Source organism: Mesocricetus auratus, unplaced genomic scaffold (assembly GCF_017639785.1).
Source record: "Mesocricetus auratus isolate SY011 unplaced genomic scaffold, BCM_Maur_2.0 Super-Scaffold_100024, whole genome shotgun sequence".
Lineage (NCBI taxonomy): Eukaryota > Metazoa > Chordata > Mammalia > Rodentia > Cricetidae > Mesocricetus > Mesocricetus auratus.
Genome location: NW_024429205.1, coordinates 17906853 through 17925055, shown reverse-complemented (window position 1 = coordinate 17925055; position 18203 = coordinate 17906853). Strand labels below are relative to the sequence as shown.

At 39.8% G+C, this 18203-nt stretch overlaps 1 protein-coding gene across 2 annotated transcripts in view; it reads left to right on the top strand.

The window, feature by feature from the left end:
• The window catches only part of Atad2b (ATPase family AAA domain containing 2B), a 131609-nt gene extending 116355 nt beyond the window's left edge, over window positions 1–15254 (top strand). For both annotated transcript variants that reach the window (XM_040730745.1, XM_040730744.1), the window contains exons 25-28: window positions 557–1240; window positions 2833–2960; window positions 3267–3395; window positions 11872–15254. In XM_040730745.1, coding sequence (XP_040586679.1) covers window positions 557–1240; window positions 2833–2960; window positions 3267–3395; window positions 11872–11913 — 983 coding nt within the window. In that variant the 3' untranslated portion in view covers window positions 11914–15254. The remainder of the gene's footprint in view (window positions 1–556; window positions 1241–2832; window positions 2961–3266; window positions 3396–11871) is intronic.
• Window positions 15255–18203: the final 2949 nt, after the last annotated feature.

The following is an 18203-nucleotide window of genomic DNA, read 5'->3' as shown; positions in this document are numbered from 1 at the left end:
GCAGGCACTGGAACACAGGCCGGGAAGCCGGCCTGTTTACCTGATGCTGCTGGAGGGACAGCTACTTCCCTGGACTCCCAGGCTCCTCTCGTTTCCTGGTCTCCTATTGCTGGTTTCTTTTCTTCTCCATAGCTCAGGTGCTATCTTTGCACGGTCTTGCTGGCAACACACCGACTTTCCTGGTAGAAATCCAAGGCTCTGACCTCTAACTTTCTGGGCAGCTTGGTAATATGAAAATTCCCTAAATGTATTCTATGCCCTGAGTGTTGAAAGTTAGAAATGGCTATAAAATAGAATCTGTAATAGCAGAAGAGGTTAATACCAAGCAAACTTATACCGAAAGTAAAGTTTGCATTTGTCTGAATTCATCTATAACTTCATATTTACTTGTAGGTTGTGAGAATTTGTCTGCATGTATAACAAGAGCCAAGGGTTTTTGTTTGTATTTCGACCAGTATGGGTTAACTTTCTTTTGGGTCTACTATAAAGACTATGTAGAATAGTTATTAAACTCTTGAGTTCTACATGCTCTTTCCCTGTCTTTCTTATCAAACAGTTCGAGTTCGGAGAAAATCAAGGCGGCGATCACAGTGGGGTAAAGGAATTATTAAGAAAAGGAAAGTCAATAATTTGAAGAAAGATGAGGAGGATACCAAGTTTGCAGACTATGACCATACAGAGGACAGGAAGTTGCTGGAGAATGGAGAGTTTGAGGTAAGCACTGACTGCCATGAGGAAAATGGAGAAGAGACTGGAGACTTATCTATGACCAATGATGAATCTTCATGTGATATCATGGATATGGACCAGGGTCAGAGGCTAAACAGTGGAACAGGCACAAAAGAGAATTTTGCATCAACTGAAGAGGAAAGTTCAAATGAATCTCTACTTGTCCACAGCAACAGTTCTCTCAATCCTGAGCAGGCTTCTAGAAAAGAGCCCTTCCTTAAAGGTAGCTGTCTGAACGGGGATGCCTCCACTGACAGTTTTGAAGGAATTCCTGTTCTGGAGTGTCAGAATGGCAAAACTGAAATAGTTCCTCTCTCTGGTGGCGGTGGAGAAAAGCCTAGTTCTGAACATAAGATTCCTCTGGAGGAACAGCCGAAAGACAAACCAGAGACTGTGAATGAAAATCATGGAGATGATCCTGAGAAACTAGAAGCACTGGAATGTAGCAGCAATGAGAAGACTGAACCTGGTCCTGATGTGGAGGTTAAAGATGCAGAACTGGATAAAGAAGGTAAAGCTAAAGTTTTAAAACATTTCCTGAAGGTTTAAATGCCAGTTAATTCATTGCATATTTTATCTGGTTTCTAGTAACAAAAAATGATTAACCAATTCTCAGAGTGGAATCTGCATCAACATTTTGCAGCCTATTCCATAAATAACTGTGAACATACTCAGCTTTGCTGAAAGATTTCATGGTCCAGAATGCACTGCTATCTTGGTCTTTTACTCTTCCTCCTGTCTGATCAGCTGTCCTGAAACCTGTTCCGTAGACCAGGCTAGCCTCAAATTCAGAGATTCACCTTCCTCTGCCTCCCAAGTGCTGAGATTAGTGTGCCATCACTGCCTGGCCTGATTGCCATTTTTATCCTAAAAGCTTTGTAACTGAAAGCCAGGTCCGTTCACAGGTACAAAGAAGACGGAATTCCAACAGGAGAATTGTTAGGATGGGTGAGGCAGGTGGAGATTAAAAAGTTACACAAACTGAAAGTTACATAAGCCATTCTTACTCATTTAATCATGTAACTTTGAGCTAATTCCCCATGCCTGGTTTTTAGTTTTGTAAATCAAACTTCAGAATGGTATTGTTGCTGGGGTTAGCAATAACTAACTAGTGTAGCAATAACTAACTAGCTGCCTCTTGGTTACTAATACACATTGCAGACTAAGTCAAATTGATTTGTATGGTAATGGAGAAAGGATGTAGAACTTACTGTTGTCTTACCTTACTCTTGAAAAATCAGAGCATTCTGCAATCCCTGCCTTCTCATGACTATATGCAGAAAAGGGAAGTAAAGGCTATGTAGTTCATCTTTTCCCACCATTATTCTTTACTAGAATGAGTTGAAAATCTGTTACCTAAATAAGTTGTCTACCTATACAAGGCTCTCTTGAAAATGTGATGTGGTCTGTAAAATTGTGTGGAATACACAGCTTTAGTTTGGGATTTAGGCTATGTTGGAAAAATTTTCATCCTGCCATATTTCTAAGCTCTGTGATAGGATTGAGAAGTAGAAAAGTATTATTCAAAGTCCTTGTAGGGTGTGTGTGTGTGTGTGTGTGTGTGTGTGTGTGTGTGTCTGTGTCTGTGTCTGTGTCTGTGTGTGTGTGTGTTCATGCAGGGAGGCCAGAGGAAGATATTAGTCATCCTGCTCTGCCACTCTCTACATTATTCCCTAAAGACAGGGTCTCTCGCCGATCCTAAATCCATCTCCCACAGCACTGCTGTACAACACGTGTAACCATAACCCTTCTTTGTAGCTGGAATATTGGGATTCCAAAATCAGGTCCTCATACTTGTAAAGCAAATGTTTTACTGACTGAGCCATCTCTTACCCTGTATAAGCAAGTGCTTAGAGTCAAGGTACTTTTTCTATTTCTTTTTCCTGGATATGTGTATCAAATGATATTCTGTTATTACTTTGCTTTCATAGTTAATGTTTAGTTCTTTTTAATTTGAATTATTTACTCTTACTAAAAAAGGAAAGCATCCCAAAATAAACATTATCACTTTTTAAAAAATATTGTTTTGTACTTCAAAGTTGTCATAATGATTTTCTTTTACTTTTATTGACTATAGTACATTTTTTTCATTTTCAATTGTAGGTGCTTCTAAAATAAAGAAACATCGTAAATTAATTTTAGAGCAGGCAAAAACAACAAACCTGGAACTGGTTCCAGAAGAGCCATCCGAACCTGTGCCACCTCTGGTAGTTGATCATGAGAGACTGAAGGTATGCTCAGCTTTTCACAGTCCATTTTCAATGACTGGAATAATATTTGGATATTTGTAAGTCAGTCTAATAAAACTATTTTTGGTAATTGTTACCTTAAGCTAGGGATTAGTGTCCCAGGACTTCTCCTAACTGGGAGTTGGGAGTAAGTATAATTTGAGGGTTTGAAATTATTTAGTAAGCCAAAGTCTAGAATTTTCTAACCATAGGTATCATTTTATCTAGACATTTGACTATAATGGTTTGATCAATGATATCAACTACAGCTTATCTTCTTCCTTTGGATTTCTCTGTGTCCCCCTTCAGAAATTGCTTGATTTGTTGGTAGATAAAAGCAACAACTTGACAGTTGACCAGCTTGAGAGGCTGTATTCCCTTCTTAGTCAGTGCATCTACCGCCACCGTAAAGACTACGACAAGTCACAGCTTGTGGAGGTAAGTGTGTTTTAGTTCATCCCTAGGGTATGTGCTTCTGCTTATCTTAAAGGAGAAGTTATCTAAGTCCATTTTAAAAAGATTTATTTTAATGTGTGTGAATGTTTTGCCTGCATGTATGTATGTGTACCACATGTGTGCCAAGTCCATTCGTTTTTACTAAATAACCGAACAGTGCTGTAAAGATTTATGGTTAGGAAAACTGGGTACTGAGTCTGTAGTTGAGTGTAGTACATCAGTTACCTAGCATGTGTCAGACCCTGGATTTGTTCTCTTACACTTAAAGAAAAGAAAAAGGCAAAAAATTATTATGATACAGTCTGAAGAATAAAACCTTTTCTTACCACTTTGTCTCAGTAAATAAGATAGCAAGTTCCTTGTTTGTCAAAAGATTTTGGTTAGGTGAGGACGCAGAATGACTATCTTCATTCTCTTCTCTAGTTTGTTACTGGCTCATATTGCATGGGCCTGTTGGTGTGGCCTAGCAGTACAATCCATATCATTGGAGAGGGAGGAGGGTTCAAAAGGTGGAGACAGAAAGGTCATCCTTAGCTACATAGCAAGTTTGAGGCTAGTCTGGGAAGTGTTGTGTGTGTGTATGTATGTGTGTGAATGAAGGTAGGAAAGACAATGAGGCCTGTTTGTTACCCACTGCTACAGTAGTAGTTGGAAAAGAACTTTAAAACATTTGGTTTGATCAGACGTTGTCCTGTAAATAGCCAGAGGGACAGCACTTGTCCTTCAACTTACATGCTTGAAACATTGACCTATCCTTTCCTGTATATTTCTTCTTCCAAAGAGTGTCTGTCTCTTTTCTTATATTTGACATATCTAATCTGTGTTCCTGCTTTTTAATGTCGCCTTAGCAAATGTGATCGGCATCTACTCACTGAATTGCTCACACCTATCCACTGAGTGGGCTGAACAATTTAGGTTTTCTTTGTTAGGATGGTCTAGCTTGAAATATTTATCAAGAATCTCCTGTACCAGATACTGTGCTAGGTGTTTGGGAGGCAAAGCATGAGAAATTCCTGTTCTAAAGGAACATTTCCAATGTTAAGGATATTAAAGATTTATGTGGAGAGGATATGGTTATTTTTCATGTGTAATAAGGACATTAGATTTGTTGTATTGCCGTACTGGGTGCTGAACATCAGTTAGGCCTTGCATAAACTAGGCAGGTATTCTACCACCTACCAGCCTTAGGACATTAGATTCAAGTCAAAGTGAGGTGGCATTTAAAATTATTTTGGAGGGCAAGATGACTGATTAGGGCACTCACTTGCTCCCCACACCAAGGAACCAGAGCAACAGGTATATAGCTGCATATTGAGGTGAGTGACCGTGGAAGACTGCTGGGATTTAGTAGCAAAAAGTCAGAAGCTTTAGCAGGGTGTGGTAGTACATGCCTTTATTCCCAGCACTCATGCCTTTAATTCCCGTTGAAATTAATTTTCCTAGACTGAGCTGTGTCCTTACCCCCCACAACTCATCTTGTTCCCTGGTGTGCAATACAAGTAACTGCCTCTACCACTACCCACACAGCTTGGGATGTTGGTATGGGTCTGAGATTCTACTCTTGGGCACACCTGCAATAGCAACATTAAAAAAAACCACATACACAAATCTTTCACTACCCTATATAAATAGTTGTCCCTGTACTTTGTCTTATTGTGCATTGCTGACAAGACTAGATACGAGTGTCACAAAGTGTCGCAGGTGCTATGGTTTCTCCATGAAGCCTTTGAATCTACACTTGTAACTGGAAGACAGATGTTTCAAATTTCTCTTAGTACCACAGCAGCCAGCATGCAAGTGACAGGATCCAAACACCGAGGAAACAGTTCACATGTAGAGTTCAAAGGACAACCTGTGGAGTAGATTCTCTTCTTCTACTATGTGGGTCTCAGGGATTGATCTCAGTCCTATGCTTGGAGATGCCTTTACCTGCTGAGCCATCTTGTCAGTCCAAGGATTTTTTTTTTTTTTTGAGATTGTGTCAGTAGTAAATATCTCCATGAACTAGATGGTTTCACTACTGGAATTAACTACCATCAGCATTCTTAAAACTTTTCATAGACCTGAAAGGGAAAATTTCCAAATTTATTCTCTAAGACTAACATTTCTTAGTATTAAAACCCGACAATGACAGTAAACAATTAGACTAATATTGTAATGTTAGACTAATATTATAATGATCATCAGTGCAAAGATCCTCAATAGAATACTAATAAGCCAAATTTGACAGCCCATCAAAAAGATCATAAACCAAGCCAGGTAGACGGTGGTGCACACCTTTAATGCTGGGTGGACAGTGGCAGGCCTGATGAGTTTGAGACCAACCTGATTTACAAAGTGAGTTCCAGGACAGCCAGGACTGTCACACAGAGAAACATTGTTTCAGAAAACAAAGCAAACAAATAAATCATAAATCATGTCGTGTTGGTTTGATTTTAGTGAGGTTAAAAATGGTTCAACATATTGTAACTCAATAAGTATAATATATCCCTATTAATATAATGTAGGCTAAAAAAGCTTATTTTCTCAGTAAATGTAAGAAAATCTTGATAAAATTCAATATTACTTCATTATACTCATTAACAATTGTGTATGACAAACCTATAGGTAATGTCACACTGAATGGGTGTCCTAGTTCGCTTCTCTTCCTATGATAAAATATTGACCAAAGGCAACTTGAGGTGGGTGACCATCTGGCTCACAGACGTAGGGAAGTTGGAGCAGAGGCTACAGGAGGGTACTGTCTTACTTGAGGTGGGTGACCATCTGGCTCACAGACGTAGGGAAGTTGGAGCAGAGGCTACAGGAGGGTACTGTCTTACTTGAGGTGGGTGACCATCTGGCTCACAGACGTAGGGAAGTTGGAGCAGAGGCTACAGGAGGGTACTGTCTTACTTGAGGTGGGTGACCATCTGGCTCACAGATGTAGGGAAGTTGGAGCAGAGGCTACAGGAGGGCACTGTCTTACTGGCTGCTGCTGCATCTATGGCTTGTTGAGCTTACCCTTATACACCTATGACCACCTGCCAACATCAAACAGTAATCAAGAAAATGCTCTGTAGACTAGTCACAGGCCAGTCTGATGGAGGCAGTTCTTCACTCTAGGTTCTCCATGTGACTGTAGTTTGTGCCAAGTTAACCTAACTAATCAGCACAATTGACCCTTTCCAGCTTAACAGAAAAACCATATCATCAACCTTATCATCAAGGAGGGGCTATTAATACAGTCTCTCCACTATTGCTTAGTTTTCCAGTTGGTGTTATCCTTGTAGATCTCTGGAGATCTCACTAGTGTCAGCTCTCTCCTCAAGCCTATAACGACTCAATCTATTATGGTATCTCTCAAATCTTAAATTCCAACAATTTTCAAGTCCAAGTTCTCTTTAAAAATTCAGTCTCTTAGCTGTTGGCTTCTGTAAATTCCAAAAGAAATTACATTCTTTATTTCTAAAGTGAAGAACTAGGGTGCAGTTATAATCAGATCAAAGCAAAACCAAATAACTCAGTGTCCAGCACCTGAGGCACATGATCTGGGATCCAAAGGGCTTGGGTCATCCTTCCTCTCCAGCTCTGCCTTCTGAAACGTGCACTGCTTTGGTACTGTGCTTGGTGATAGTCCCACAGTCCTGCATCTCGCATGCTAGGGCCACCATACAACCGAGGCTGCACCTTCACCAGTGGCCCCTCCTGGACTTTCTCATGACCCCCCTCAGTTCTACAACTCTAATGTCACCAAAAACCAGGAACATGTGGGAGCCTGATAAATGTTAACAAGTTCATCTGCCAGTTTGAGGTGCTACTTGGGACTCTGGACCACAGCTTCTGTGTGATGACCCTGAAGAAATTTCCCAGAAGATTTTACCTCAGTGATGTTGGTCTCTTATTAATCACAGCTGATTCTTCAGTCCCAGCTAACTACCATCAATTGTCCCAGTACAGGATTCACCTCAGTGATTCTGATTTCCTGCTAATCACAGCTGATTCTTTAGCCCCAGCTGACCAGAGGCCACGCATGCTTAATTCAAATATATCACAAAGATGGCCTTGAGGTACTCTCAAACTTACCTCTGAAATTTCATAAGCCAGGCCTTCACTATCTATATATTTTTTTTTTTTTTGGTTTTACGAGACAGGGTTTCTCTGTATTGTTTTGGAGGCTGTCCGTCCAGCCTGGCCTCGAACTCACAGAGATCTGCCTGCCTCTGCCTCCTGAGTGCTGGGATTAAAGGCATGCGCCACCACCGCCCGGCTTCTCTCAGCATTCTTGTCTTCTGAGCTTTCAGCTCAACAGCTTACTAAGATCTGAGAGCTTAAAGGCTTTCTAGCCCAAAACTCTACCACAATTCTTCTGAAATCACGGTCGGGTCTCTTATAGCAATGCCCCACTCTGAACCAACTTCAGTTTTAGTTTGTCTCTCTGTTGCTGTGATAAAACACTTACCAAAAGCAACTTGGAAGAGAAAGGGGTTTATTTGGCTTACATGTTGTAGTTTACCACTGAGGGAATCCAAGGTAAGAACTTGGAGGAGAAAGGGGTTTATTTGGCTTACAGGTTGTAGTTTACCACTGAGGGAATCCAAGACAGGAACTGAAGCAGAAAGCACAGAGGAGCACTGCTTACTGGCTTGCTTCAATGGCTTACTCAACCTTTTTTAAAGGTTATTTTTATTTTACATGTATGGATGTTTTCCCTGCAGTATGTTAAGTGTATCATGTGCATGCAGTGTCCACAGAGGACACAAGGTGACACTGAATCCCCTAGAACTGGAGTTAAAGATGATTGTGAGCCATCATTGAGGTCCAGAACCCAGGACCTCTGAAAGAGCAGTAAGTACTTTTAAGTGCTGAGCCACCCCTCCATTACCTCAGCTTGTTTTCTTATACAACTGAGGACCATCTGCCTATGGGTAGCATCTACTCCTGGGTCCCACATCAGTTGTCAGTCAAGAAAATGCCCCACAGACATGCCTGAGATAGCCATTCCTCAACTCAGTTATCCCCTTCCCAGGCATGCCTAGGTTTGTGTCAACCTGGCAAAAACTAGCCAGAACAATGGGGGAAAACTGAAAGCACTTCCTCTAAGATCAGAAACAAGACAAGGATGTCTGTTTTACTGCACTTATGCAAAAGATTACTAGAAATTTTAGCCAGTACAGTTAGACAAGAAGAACTAAAAGACAAATAAAGTGAAAATATTTCTATATACTAATGATATGATTCTATCTTAGTCACGATTTTATTGCTGTGAAGAGACATTATGACCACAGCAACTGTTATAAAGGAAAGCATTTAGAATTGAGGGCTTGCTTACAATTCAGAAGCTTGGTGCATTATCCTCATGGCAGCAAGCACGGTGCAGACATTGCAGGCATGGTGTTGGAGAGGTAGTTGAGAGAGCTGCATCCTGATCCACAGGCAGAAAGAGAGAATTGAGCCTCGCATGGACTTTTGAAACTGTAAAGCCCACCCCTAGTGACACTCTTCCTCCCACAAGACCACACCTACTCCAAAAAGTCCATGCCTCCTAATCTTGATCTGTAGGTTTGTGGGGTGGGGTGCAAGAGTACAAGAGCAAGTGCTTGGACCTGACATGGACTTTTGAACTGTCAAAGCCCACTCCCGGTGACACGCTTTCTTCAACAATTCTTCCTAATTCTTCTAATCCTTTCAAAGAATTCCACAATCTGGTGACTAAGACAATGGGGGCCATTTTTACTCAAAGCACCCAGATTCTTACATAGAAAAACCTAACAAGGACATGAGAAGACCCCTAGAACTGTGTAGAAAGATCTAAAGACTATACCAGAAGACCTTGGATGCATGATTCAGTAAAGCAGCAGAATACAGAAACCCAACTAGTAGTTTTTTATATATCAATAATGAATTTTTGAAGAGTAACCAAGTTGGGTGGGGATCCTAGGAATAAACTTAAAGAAGTGAAAGAATTCCATCATGAAAATTACAAAATACTGATAAACCATATTGCAAGACCCTCTATGTTCGTGGATTTGAATTATTAATATCAAGATGTTTCTACTCAAAATAATACGCTGATTCAATGAAATCCCTACCAAAATACCAGTGACATTACTCACAGAACTAGGGAAAAAAACAGTAATAAAATTCATATAGATGCACAAAGGCACTTAGATTACCCAGTCTTGAGCAAAAAAGAATAAAGCTGTAGACAACTCAGTAGTGTTTTAAAAATACACTACATTGTCTTAGTGACCAAAACTACATGTTATTGGCATAAAAACAGGCATTGGGGGTTAATGGAACAGAGTAGAAAGCTCAGAAGTAAATCTATGCATCAACAGCCTTTTTCAAAGAAGTGTTAAAAATATCCTTTGGAGAAAGGCAGTCTCTCTAACAAATGGTACAGGGAAAACTGGATACCCAAGTATAACTGAGTGAAGCCTGAAGCCTTAATAGTCAACCTACCTAAAAACTCAAATCATACACCATAATGTAAAATCTCTGAGTGCTGAAGTATAGAGGAAGGATATTAAGATACTGGTACAGGCAATGTTTTGTTTTGTTTTTGGATAGGACTCTAAAAACACAGAAAACAAAACCAGAAATTGGCAGTTAAGGTTACATCAAATGGAAAAACCTTCTACCTGGCAGAGAAAAAAACATCAATCAAAAAGTAACCCTGTTGAAATATAGGAAAATGATCTGAATAGACACTAACCAAAAAAGAAGATAGATGGCAATAAATACATAAAAGAATGCTTAGTATCATTAGTCATCAAACAAGTGTAAATTAAAACAGATAAATTATCATCTCAATTCAGTTAGCATAGTAATTTTTAAAATAGAAAAAATTACAAATGCTAGCAATGGTGTGGAGAAACGGACCATTAGACACTGTTGGTAGGAATATAAGTTGGTATAGGCACTCTGGAAATAATACAGATATTTCTGGAAAAAAAACTAAACTAAAAAAATGGAACAGCCATATGATTGTTCTGTCATGGGTATAAGTAAAATCAGAATATAGAAAAGAGACGCTTGTAATTGTTATTATCCACAGATGAGTGGATAAAATGACACACACTCACACACACACACACACACACACACACACAGAGTATTGGTCAACTATAAAGAATAATATAGTTTTGCTATATAGCACTGGAGGGGATCATGCTAAATGAAATGAGCCAACTACATAAAGATACAAGTATCACATGTTCTCTTTCATATGTGGAAACAAACAAGGTTGTGTACAAGTTCTAGAGAACTGGGGACCGGCTTGGGTGCTCAGAGGTTGGGTGGAGAAGGGGTACCTGAAGAGAAAATCTCCCAAGATGCCTGAATATGCCAAATGGAGTCTTTATTGACTTCCAGTTTGTTTGATTTTCCCTCCCAGCAATGAGATAATAATCTCTTTAATATTGATACAGAATCAGATTTTGTTGGAGCTGTATAAAGGCAAAAAAGATGTACTTGGTGCTTGCCTATCCTAATGTAGGTAGTTTACAGTTGTGTGTGTGTATAATTTTTTGGGGGGAGGGCAGGATTCCAGACAATTTCTCTGTGTGGCCCTGGTTGTCTTGGAACTGACTTAGTAGACCATCCTGGCCTCGAACTCACAGAGTGAGTTCCTCCACCTCCAAGTGCTGGGGTTAAAGGAGTGCACCACCATCACCTGGATTATTTTTTTAACTCTACAATTTTTTCCAAAAAATTTGAATGAATTGTGTATTCCTATGAATGGGATTTGGAATCTTTATAATCCGGAGGCCTACTTTAGGGAGCCAGAGGATTATTGGTAGAATATACAGTGAATGGTTTTGCTAGTGTTCATTTCTGACTTTGGATGTGGTGGTGCACTCCTGAGTCACAGGTCTCTAGAGACTGAGACTGGAAGATTGACAATTGGACACCCACTTGGACTACATAGTTCTTAGTCAGCTGAGGTCACCTACTGAGCCTCTCTCTCAAACAAAACAACAAAATGAAATTCTCATCTTGCCACTTAGTGGCCATCAGATAATTTATTTTTTTCTGTGCCTCTCTCAGGTTTGTTTGCTTGTTTTTCAAAGTGGACCTTATAATAATACCTTTCTACACTCCAGCATTATTGTAGGAATTAAGTTATGTATGTATGTATGTATGTATGTATGTATGTATGTATGTATGTATGTACACTTCATACAGGTATAAATATATCTGTGTACCTAATATATTTGGAATATATTTCTTAGTGCAGTATCTGCTATTGTAAGTTATCATTGAATGATGCTATCTTTGCCATTGCCAAAGAATAAAATAAGAAGTACTTAGAATTGTCATGGGCAGATGGTTTTACAGCAGTGCTGTAAAAATATTCAAATTTGAACTTGTATCTCAAATTCCTTGTCTAAAAGTTTAATTTAATGTGACTCCTTCATGATGGGGAATTCCTTTGTCTTCCATAGTGGATAACGTGCACTTCTTTCTCTTACAGGAGATGGAAAGAACAGTTCATATGTTTGAGACATTCCTATGAACTTGTCAAGATGAGTGGTTTATCCTCTCCAATCTGCTCCTGGTGAGCAGTCTTCTGAGCCATTCACTTTCAAATTGCACCAATTATGCGCAGAGCCTTGGTGTAAAGTGCTCGCTCACTCATTCTTTCTCTGTTGAATTTGGTGCTATTGTCTCAGGTACCTGAAACCAACCAGCCTACAAGAACCAAACAAAACTTCAGAAACATGTTGTATTTTCCACAAATAAAAAATACAACCCCACAGCTTGGAGATTCTGGTGCTACAGAAACTGCTTTCGCTCTGCCCCTCTCTTCTGCACTCTTGGAGAGTCTCTTAGGGAGCAGACCAGCAAACCGAGGGAACTGGATGGGGCAGTTCTAACTGTGCTGAATTGTTGGAAACCGTGGGCGACCTGCTTTTTCTTTTTCTTTTTTCCTCTTTTCTATCTCCGACCATATCCCACCCCCCATCCCTAGGTATTGGACTAAGACCTGTTTTAGAATTGGCTATGGTGTATTCTGGTGGACAACTGAAGAAACTGGGTGAAATTAGGCTCTTTAGAACTGCCTTTAATGTGCCTTTTTATTCATTTGAAAAAGATGAGGCTTAATGGACGGGCTCATTTGTAGCAAATTAATTAGAATGTTTTCTTTGGTCACAACCTCGAAAATAAGTTTTGATACTCAGTGTTGTTAAGAGACAACAGTACTCTGTATTTAATGCCTGTCTTGTTCTCAAAACAATCAAGATACTCGGTGAGCCACGTGATATGCTAGGTTGTCAAGCTTTCCTGTGGTGTGTTTCTAGTTAAGAAACACACATAAAACAGCAACAAATGATACACAGTCCACAAAACCCCACACACTTCTCCGTATTGCTGACAATGATGACCAGAAAATAAATAGTTGGTGGCCATTCTTCTGTCAGATGCAATTTAATAGTTATTCATGTTTCAGTTGCCAGAGAAAAGTGGTTTTCATGTATAGTCAGTTGTTACTGTTTTGTTTTAGAGCCAGGACTTGCCAAATGGACAGAAAAGAGAAATTTGTCAGAAACTCTGTAAAACTCATTTTCTGTATAATTGCAAGTGAGCTCTGGTATGTCCTTGAATAACAGTGTTAACATTTAAACCCTGTCCCATGCTCACATCTTCACAATGCTTCAGTTTGATTGGAATCAGTTTGGATCTTGTTGAGTGATTTCTGTGGGTTGTACTTACCTGAAAATAATTATGGGTTACTAATTTTACAAAACTTTCTAAAAATTTGGAAATACAGTTTAGGCAGTTGCAAAGAGGCAAAGGGAATACAGTGACATTTTTTATGAGATAATTTTTAAACAAAGTACAGAAAATTTTGCAGACAAATTGGCTTGCTATATTCCTTTATTATAGCCGTTAGCTGCAGGTGTGTCTTTCCAATATATATGCAACACATATTTGGGTTTTGATTAGGGCACATGGTTGAGGACTACTGCAGAGATCCTGAGCTACCTCAGCTTTTTGTTTTTAGTTACCAACAGTGTTTACAGGGTCCTGTAATCACTTTGCCACCATTTACATGCTGAAGCTAAGGTACTTGTCTCCTTGTTTCTGGCTGTTGTGGTGTGCAGAGAGCTCGCGCTGGCCTCAGCTACTGCAGTAATCCCAAGTGCTTCTTTGCATTTACCTTCACGGTCTTTGCATTTACCTTCACGGTCACCGTCTTCTAGCTTAATTTTTTTTAAATGTGGGTCCTTGTTTTCTTTATACCTGGTCTGAGGTTTTCATGATATTTAGTTAGTCATGTAATTCAAGATGCTACCATGTAGACACACTGTATTTTTAAGGTGGGCAAGTGTGATTAACGATGAACCATTTTAAAGGGGAGGTGATTTGAAACCTCTAATTTGATTATTGGGAGGATTTTCATGCTTTCTTTAGTATTTATTACCATCATACCAGTGCAAACTATTTTACTGTCTAATACATTAGCATTTTGTATTTTGATGGAAATTGTTACAGAATTTAAAGATTTGATGAAATAAGATGTAGCAGATTTTTTGTAGTGAGTTTCTGGTAAAAGGGTTTTTGCAAGTCTCAGGTTCTTGCTGCGCTATTTTCTTCTTTAGTATTTATTCCAGTTTCTCTACTTCAGAAGCATTCTGTTGAAGTAACAGCAGCACTTGTGAAAGGAGGAAAACCGCACATGTTCTAAGGAGGTTCCCGAATCCTGCACGTGAATTCAGATTTTAGCCATCAGTGAGTTTGACAAGGGACATTTATTTATGTATAGCATTAAAAATGCTTTCAAAAGATGACATCTTAGTTTGTGTTTACCCTTGATGTAGGTGGAGAAATCAGAGGCAAACTCAGTATAGGAACTGCCACTTTGAACAGTTTAGGTCTCAAAGACAAAGCCAGTCTCATGCCAAGGGGGGAGAAAAGAGCTGAAATTGCACCAACTCTTCAGGCCCCTTCCCCCCCCCAAGAGAAACATACTATACCAGTTTTACAGATATCTGGTGGTTCTATAGATTAAAGCAGCTTGTGAAATTATCCAAGTCGACTTAGTTTTGTTTACCTTTCTGTAAAGTTCTTAATTTTTGCTGTGTAACATTGGCAAAAATAATGTACAAATTGACCTCTGTTTTTACTTCCTATGTGAGCATTATAAGTGATAAGCTCCTGTGTAAAATCTTGCTCTCAGATAAAAAATTATGTTTCCCAGCCCAGCCAAGCAAAAGTTCATGCTCAGCTGTGAGGACCCTGGGAACTTCTTGAAGATGATGGAACTGCATTAGGTTTGAAACTGATGGCTGTGGAATAAATTGTGTTTTCGAGCTTGAATTTTACCTGTGATTAATTTTTTAATGTCCTTTCATGACTTGATTTTTCTCATATGCCAATGTATTTGTAGGTTTACTAGATTTCATTTTTAGGGAGTGGGGTGGTAATTTCTTCCCTTATTTTGATTAAGTTGGTTCAGCTATGGTGCTAATCAGTAGGTTTCTTCAGTGTCAGGTCCCGTAGCTGAATGCCATTGCTGTTATAATTATTATTTGTAACCATATTGGAAGCTTGAATTTGGGCTTGTACCTGCATCTTTTATATTTTGTACATTTGGTTGTTTAGATTTTGGGAGTCCAATTGCTTTTGGTCATGTATGTCTACTTTGTAGGTTAAGTAGACTTCATCAACTACGGTCTATTTTGGGTTTGTAGTTTAATTTAGAATTGTGTTAAATTGATGTTTTGCATTTGACTTCATTATACATTAGTTTGAAGTAAATTATTTAATTTTTGAATTCTGGAATTTGAACATTTACTGTAAGTTGTAATATAACTGCTGTGAAATACTTGAATAAAGATGATAAGAAAAACATGTCTTTCTTTAGCATGATTGTGAGTGCTGCTGGCTGCATGTGCAGGCTTCTCTTCTTTCTGACACGAGTAGTTTTACAGCGAGTGCATGTTATGCTGAGAAGATCCCTGAAATCTTGTTTGGTATTCTTTTAGACTTTAAGTATGCCTGTGGATTATTAGCTGAAAGGCTTTCTTGTTCCCCATTGTAAAGTGTAGTTTTAATTTAATTGGTTATTGTGTAAAGTATGTTGGGCAGAAACAAATAGATTATTCCAAATATTTGTTTTTATATCTGAATGTTCATTTTAAGAAGACCTCAAAATTGTTTGTGAGTCTCAGTCAAACTTTTAGGACTTTGGAAATAAAGTTGAATTTTATTTGTCCAGTTTTAGTTTCCATAGGAAATTATAGTAAAGGCAGAGATTAACCTTGATCTAACTATTTCATGGTATCTCTATACTGAAGTGACCTTTGGATTTTTTTTTTTAATCTGAATTCTCTCTCTTACCCTACAAGTGTGTATGTGCTTGTTACATCTCAGGTACTGTATTAGGTAGACTTCATTAACTGTGGTGTGGGGTGGGGTGGGATGCAAAGATGATATATTCTGTCTTTAAGTGACTTCTACTCTGCTAAGTGAAACAGAAAGCAGAACAAACACTGGTTAATGTTACATTGTTCTTTTTAAGAACTGATCTTGGCAATTTGTAGTTTGGTTGATTATCATGATAGAAATCTCACTTGGAATGCATTTATTTTTTGAAATGGTTTGGAGGGGTTTGACTATAAGCACTCTGTTTTTGTTCCCTTCTACCTTTACGCTTCAGACTGGAAGTTCCTCCCAGTACCTCAGTGCATTGTATGTTAGAACTCAGAGGGAACTAATGTTCTTGTGAGACTTTCACAGCCATCTCTCTCTTTTTGGGAGCATGGTTAGCTTTAGACTGCTTGGGAGTGATGCAGTCAGGCTTCCTCCTGCTTTTGACCTCATGGCAACTGTTGATGCCAAATTGTGCCCACTATTTTCCTGACAGTGCTTTTTATTCCAAAAGCATATGTCTTGTCTGTGTACGGCCACTTAGAGGTGTTAATATGGCAGGACCCCAAAACTGCACATCAAGCATTGTAAGATACCCTGATTCTACCTCTCTCCCCACCCTCTGTCTCTCTTTTGTTATGCATTGGAGTGGGATATATATGTGCCATGGTGCTCTTAGGGAATTCAGAAGGTAACTTCTGGGAGTTGGTTTTCTCCTTCCACTCTGGGATTGAGGAATTGAATTCAAGTCATCAGCTTTGTATGACAAGCACTTAACCTGCTGAACCATCTCACTGGCCCAAGATATTGCTCTAATTAGAATTTTATCACTGTCTAAAACTCTTTCAGATGGGGCAATTGACTGACAGAAGCAGTAAAACTTCCAGGAAAGAAACCCTGTAGTAGCCAATCCTTCATTCCTCATTCTCAGAGAGCTACAAGATGAAGGAAGGTGGGACTAGAGCAGTGATTCTCAACCTTTGGGTTGTGACCCCTTTGGGGCCAAGCAACCCCTTCATAAGGGTTGCCTAAGACCATTGGAAAACACAGATATTTAAATTGCAACTCATAGCAGTAGCAAAATTACCATTGTGAAATAGCAATGGAATAACTGTATGGTTGCTGGTCAGCACAGCATGAGGAACTGTATGAAAGGGTCATAGCATTAGGAAGGTGAGAACCCCTGGACAAGAGAAAAAGCAGAAGAGCAGGGGTTTCTTTGTGTTGTTGGCATGCTTTCTATTTACTTATTTATCTCAATATATGTGTTTTTTAAATTAGAGACATGCATGTTTCACATGTCAATCCCAGCTCCCTTTCCCACCCCTCCTCCCTTGTCCCTCCACTAGTCCCCCCACCCCCAGCCTCCCACCCAATCCCCATATCATTCCCCAGGGAGGGTGAGGCCCTCCTTCGGAGGATCTCCAGAGTCTGTCATTTCATCCAGAGCAGGGCCTAGGCCCTTCCCCATGTGTCCAGGCTGAGAGAGCATCCCTCCATGTGGAATGGGCTTCCAAAATTCACTCGTATGCCATAGGCCCCAGAGATTTCTGAGGCCTCCTCACTGACACTATATGTTCATGGAGCCTGGATCAGTCCCCTGTTGACCTCTCAGCTGTCATTCTGGGGTTCAAAAGCTCCCCCGTGTCCAGTCAGCTGTCTTTGTGGGTTTCACCATCATGGTCTTGACCCCTTTGCTCATTACTCCTCCATCTCTGTCACTAGGTTCCAGAAGTTCAGTTCAGTGTTTAGCTGTGGGTATCAGTCTCTGCTTCCATCAGTCACTGGATGAAGGCTCTAGGATGGCATATAAAGTAGTCATCAACTTTATCATCAGGGAGGGGCTATTAATGTAGTCTCTCCGCTATTGCTTAGTTTGACAGTTGGTGTTATTCTTGTAGATCTTTAGACATTTCACTAGTGTCAGCTCTCTCCTCAAACCCATAATGACTTGATCTATTATGGTATCTCTCATCCTGCTCTCCTCTATTCTTACCTCAACTCAACCTTCCTGCCCTCCCATGCCTTCTTCTCCCCTCCTCTTCTCCCCATCTCTTTTTTTTCTGGTTCCCTCTCCCCTCCCCCCATGTCCCCAATCTGCTCAGGAGATCTTGCCTCATTCCACTTCTCTGGAGTATCATGCATCTCTCTTGGGACCCTCCCTGTTTCCCAGACTCACTGGCACTGGGATTATAGGCTGACACTCCCCTGATTCATGTCTAAAATCCATACATGAGTGAGTACATACCATGTTTATCTTTTTGTGTCTGGGTTACCTCACTCAGGATGGTTTCCTCTAGTGCCATCCATTTGCAGCAAATTTCAAGATTCCATTGTTTTTTTTTTTCCTCTGAGTAGTACTCCATTGTGTAAATGTACCAAATTTTCTCTATCCACTCTTCAGTTGTGGGGCATCTAGGTTCCTTCCAG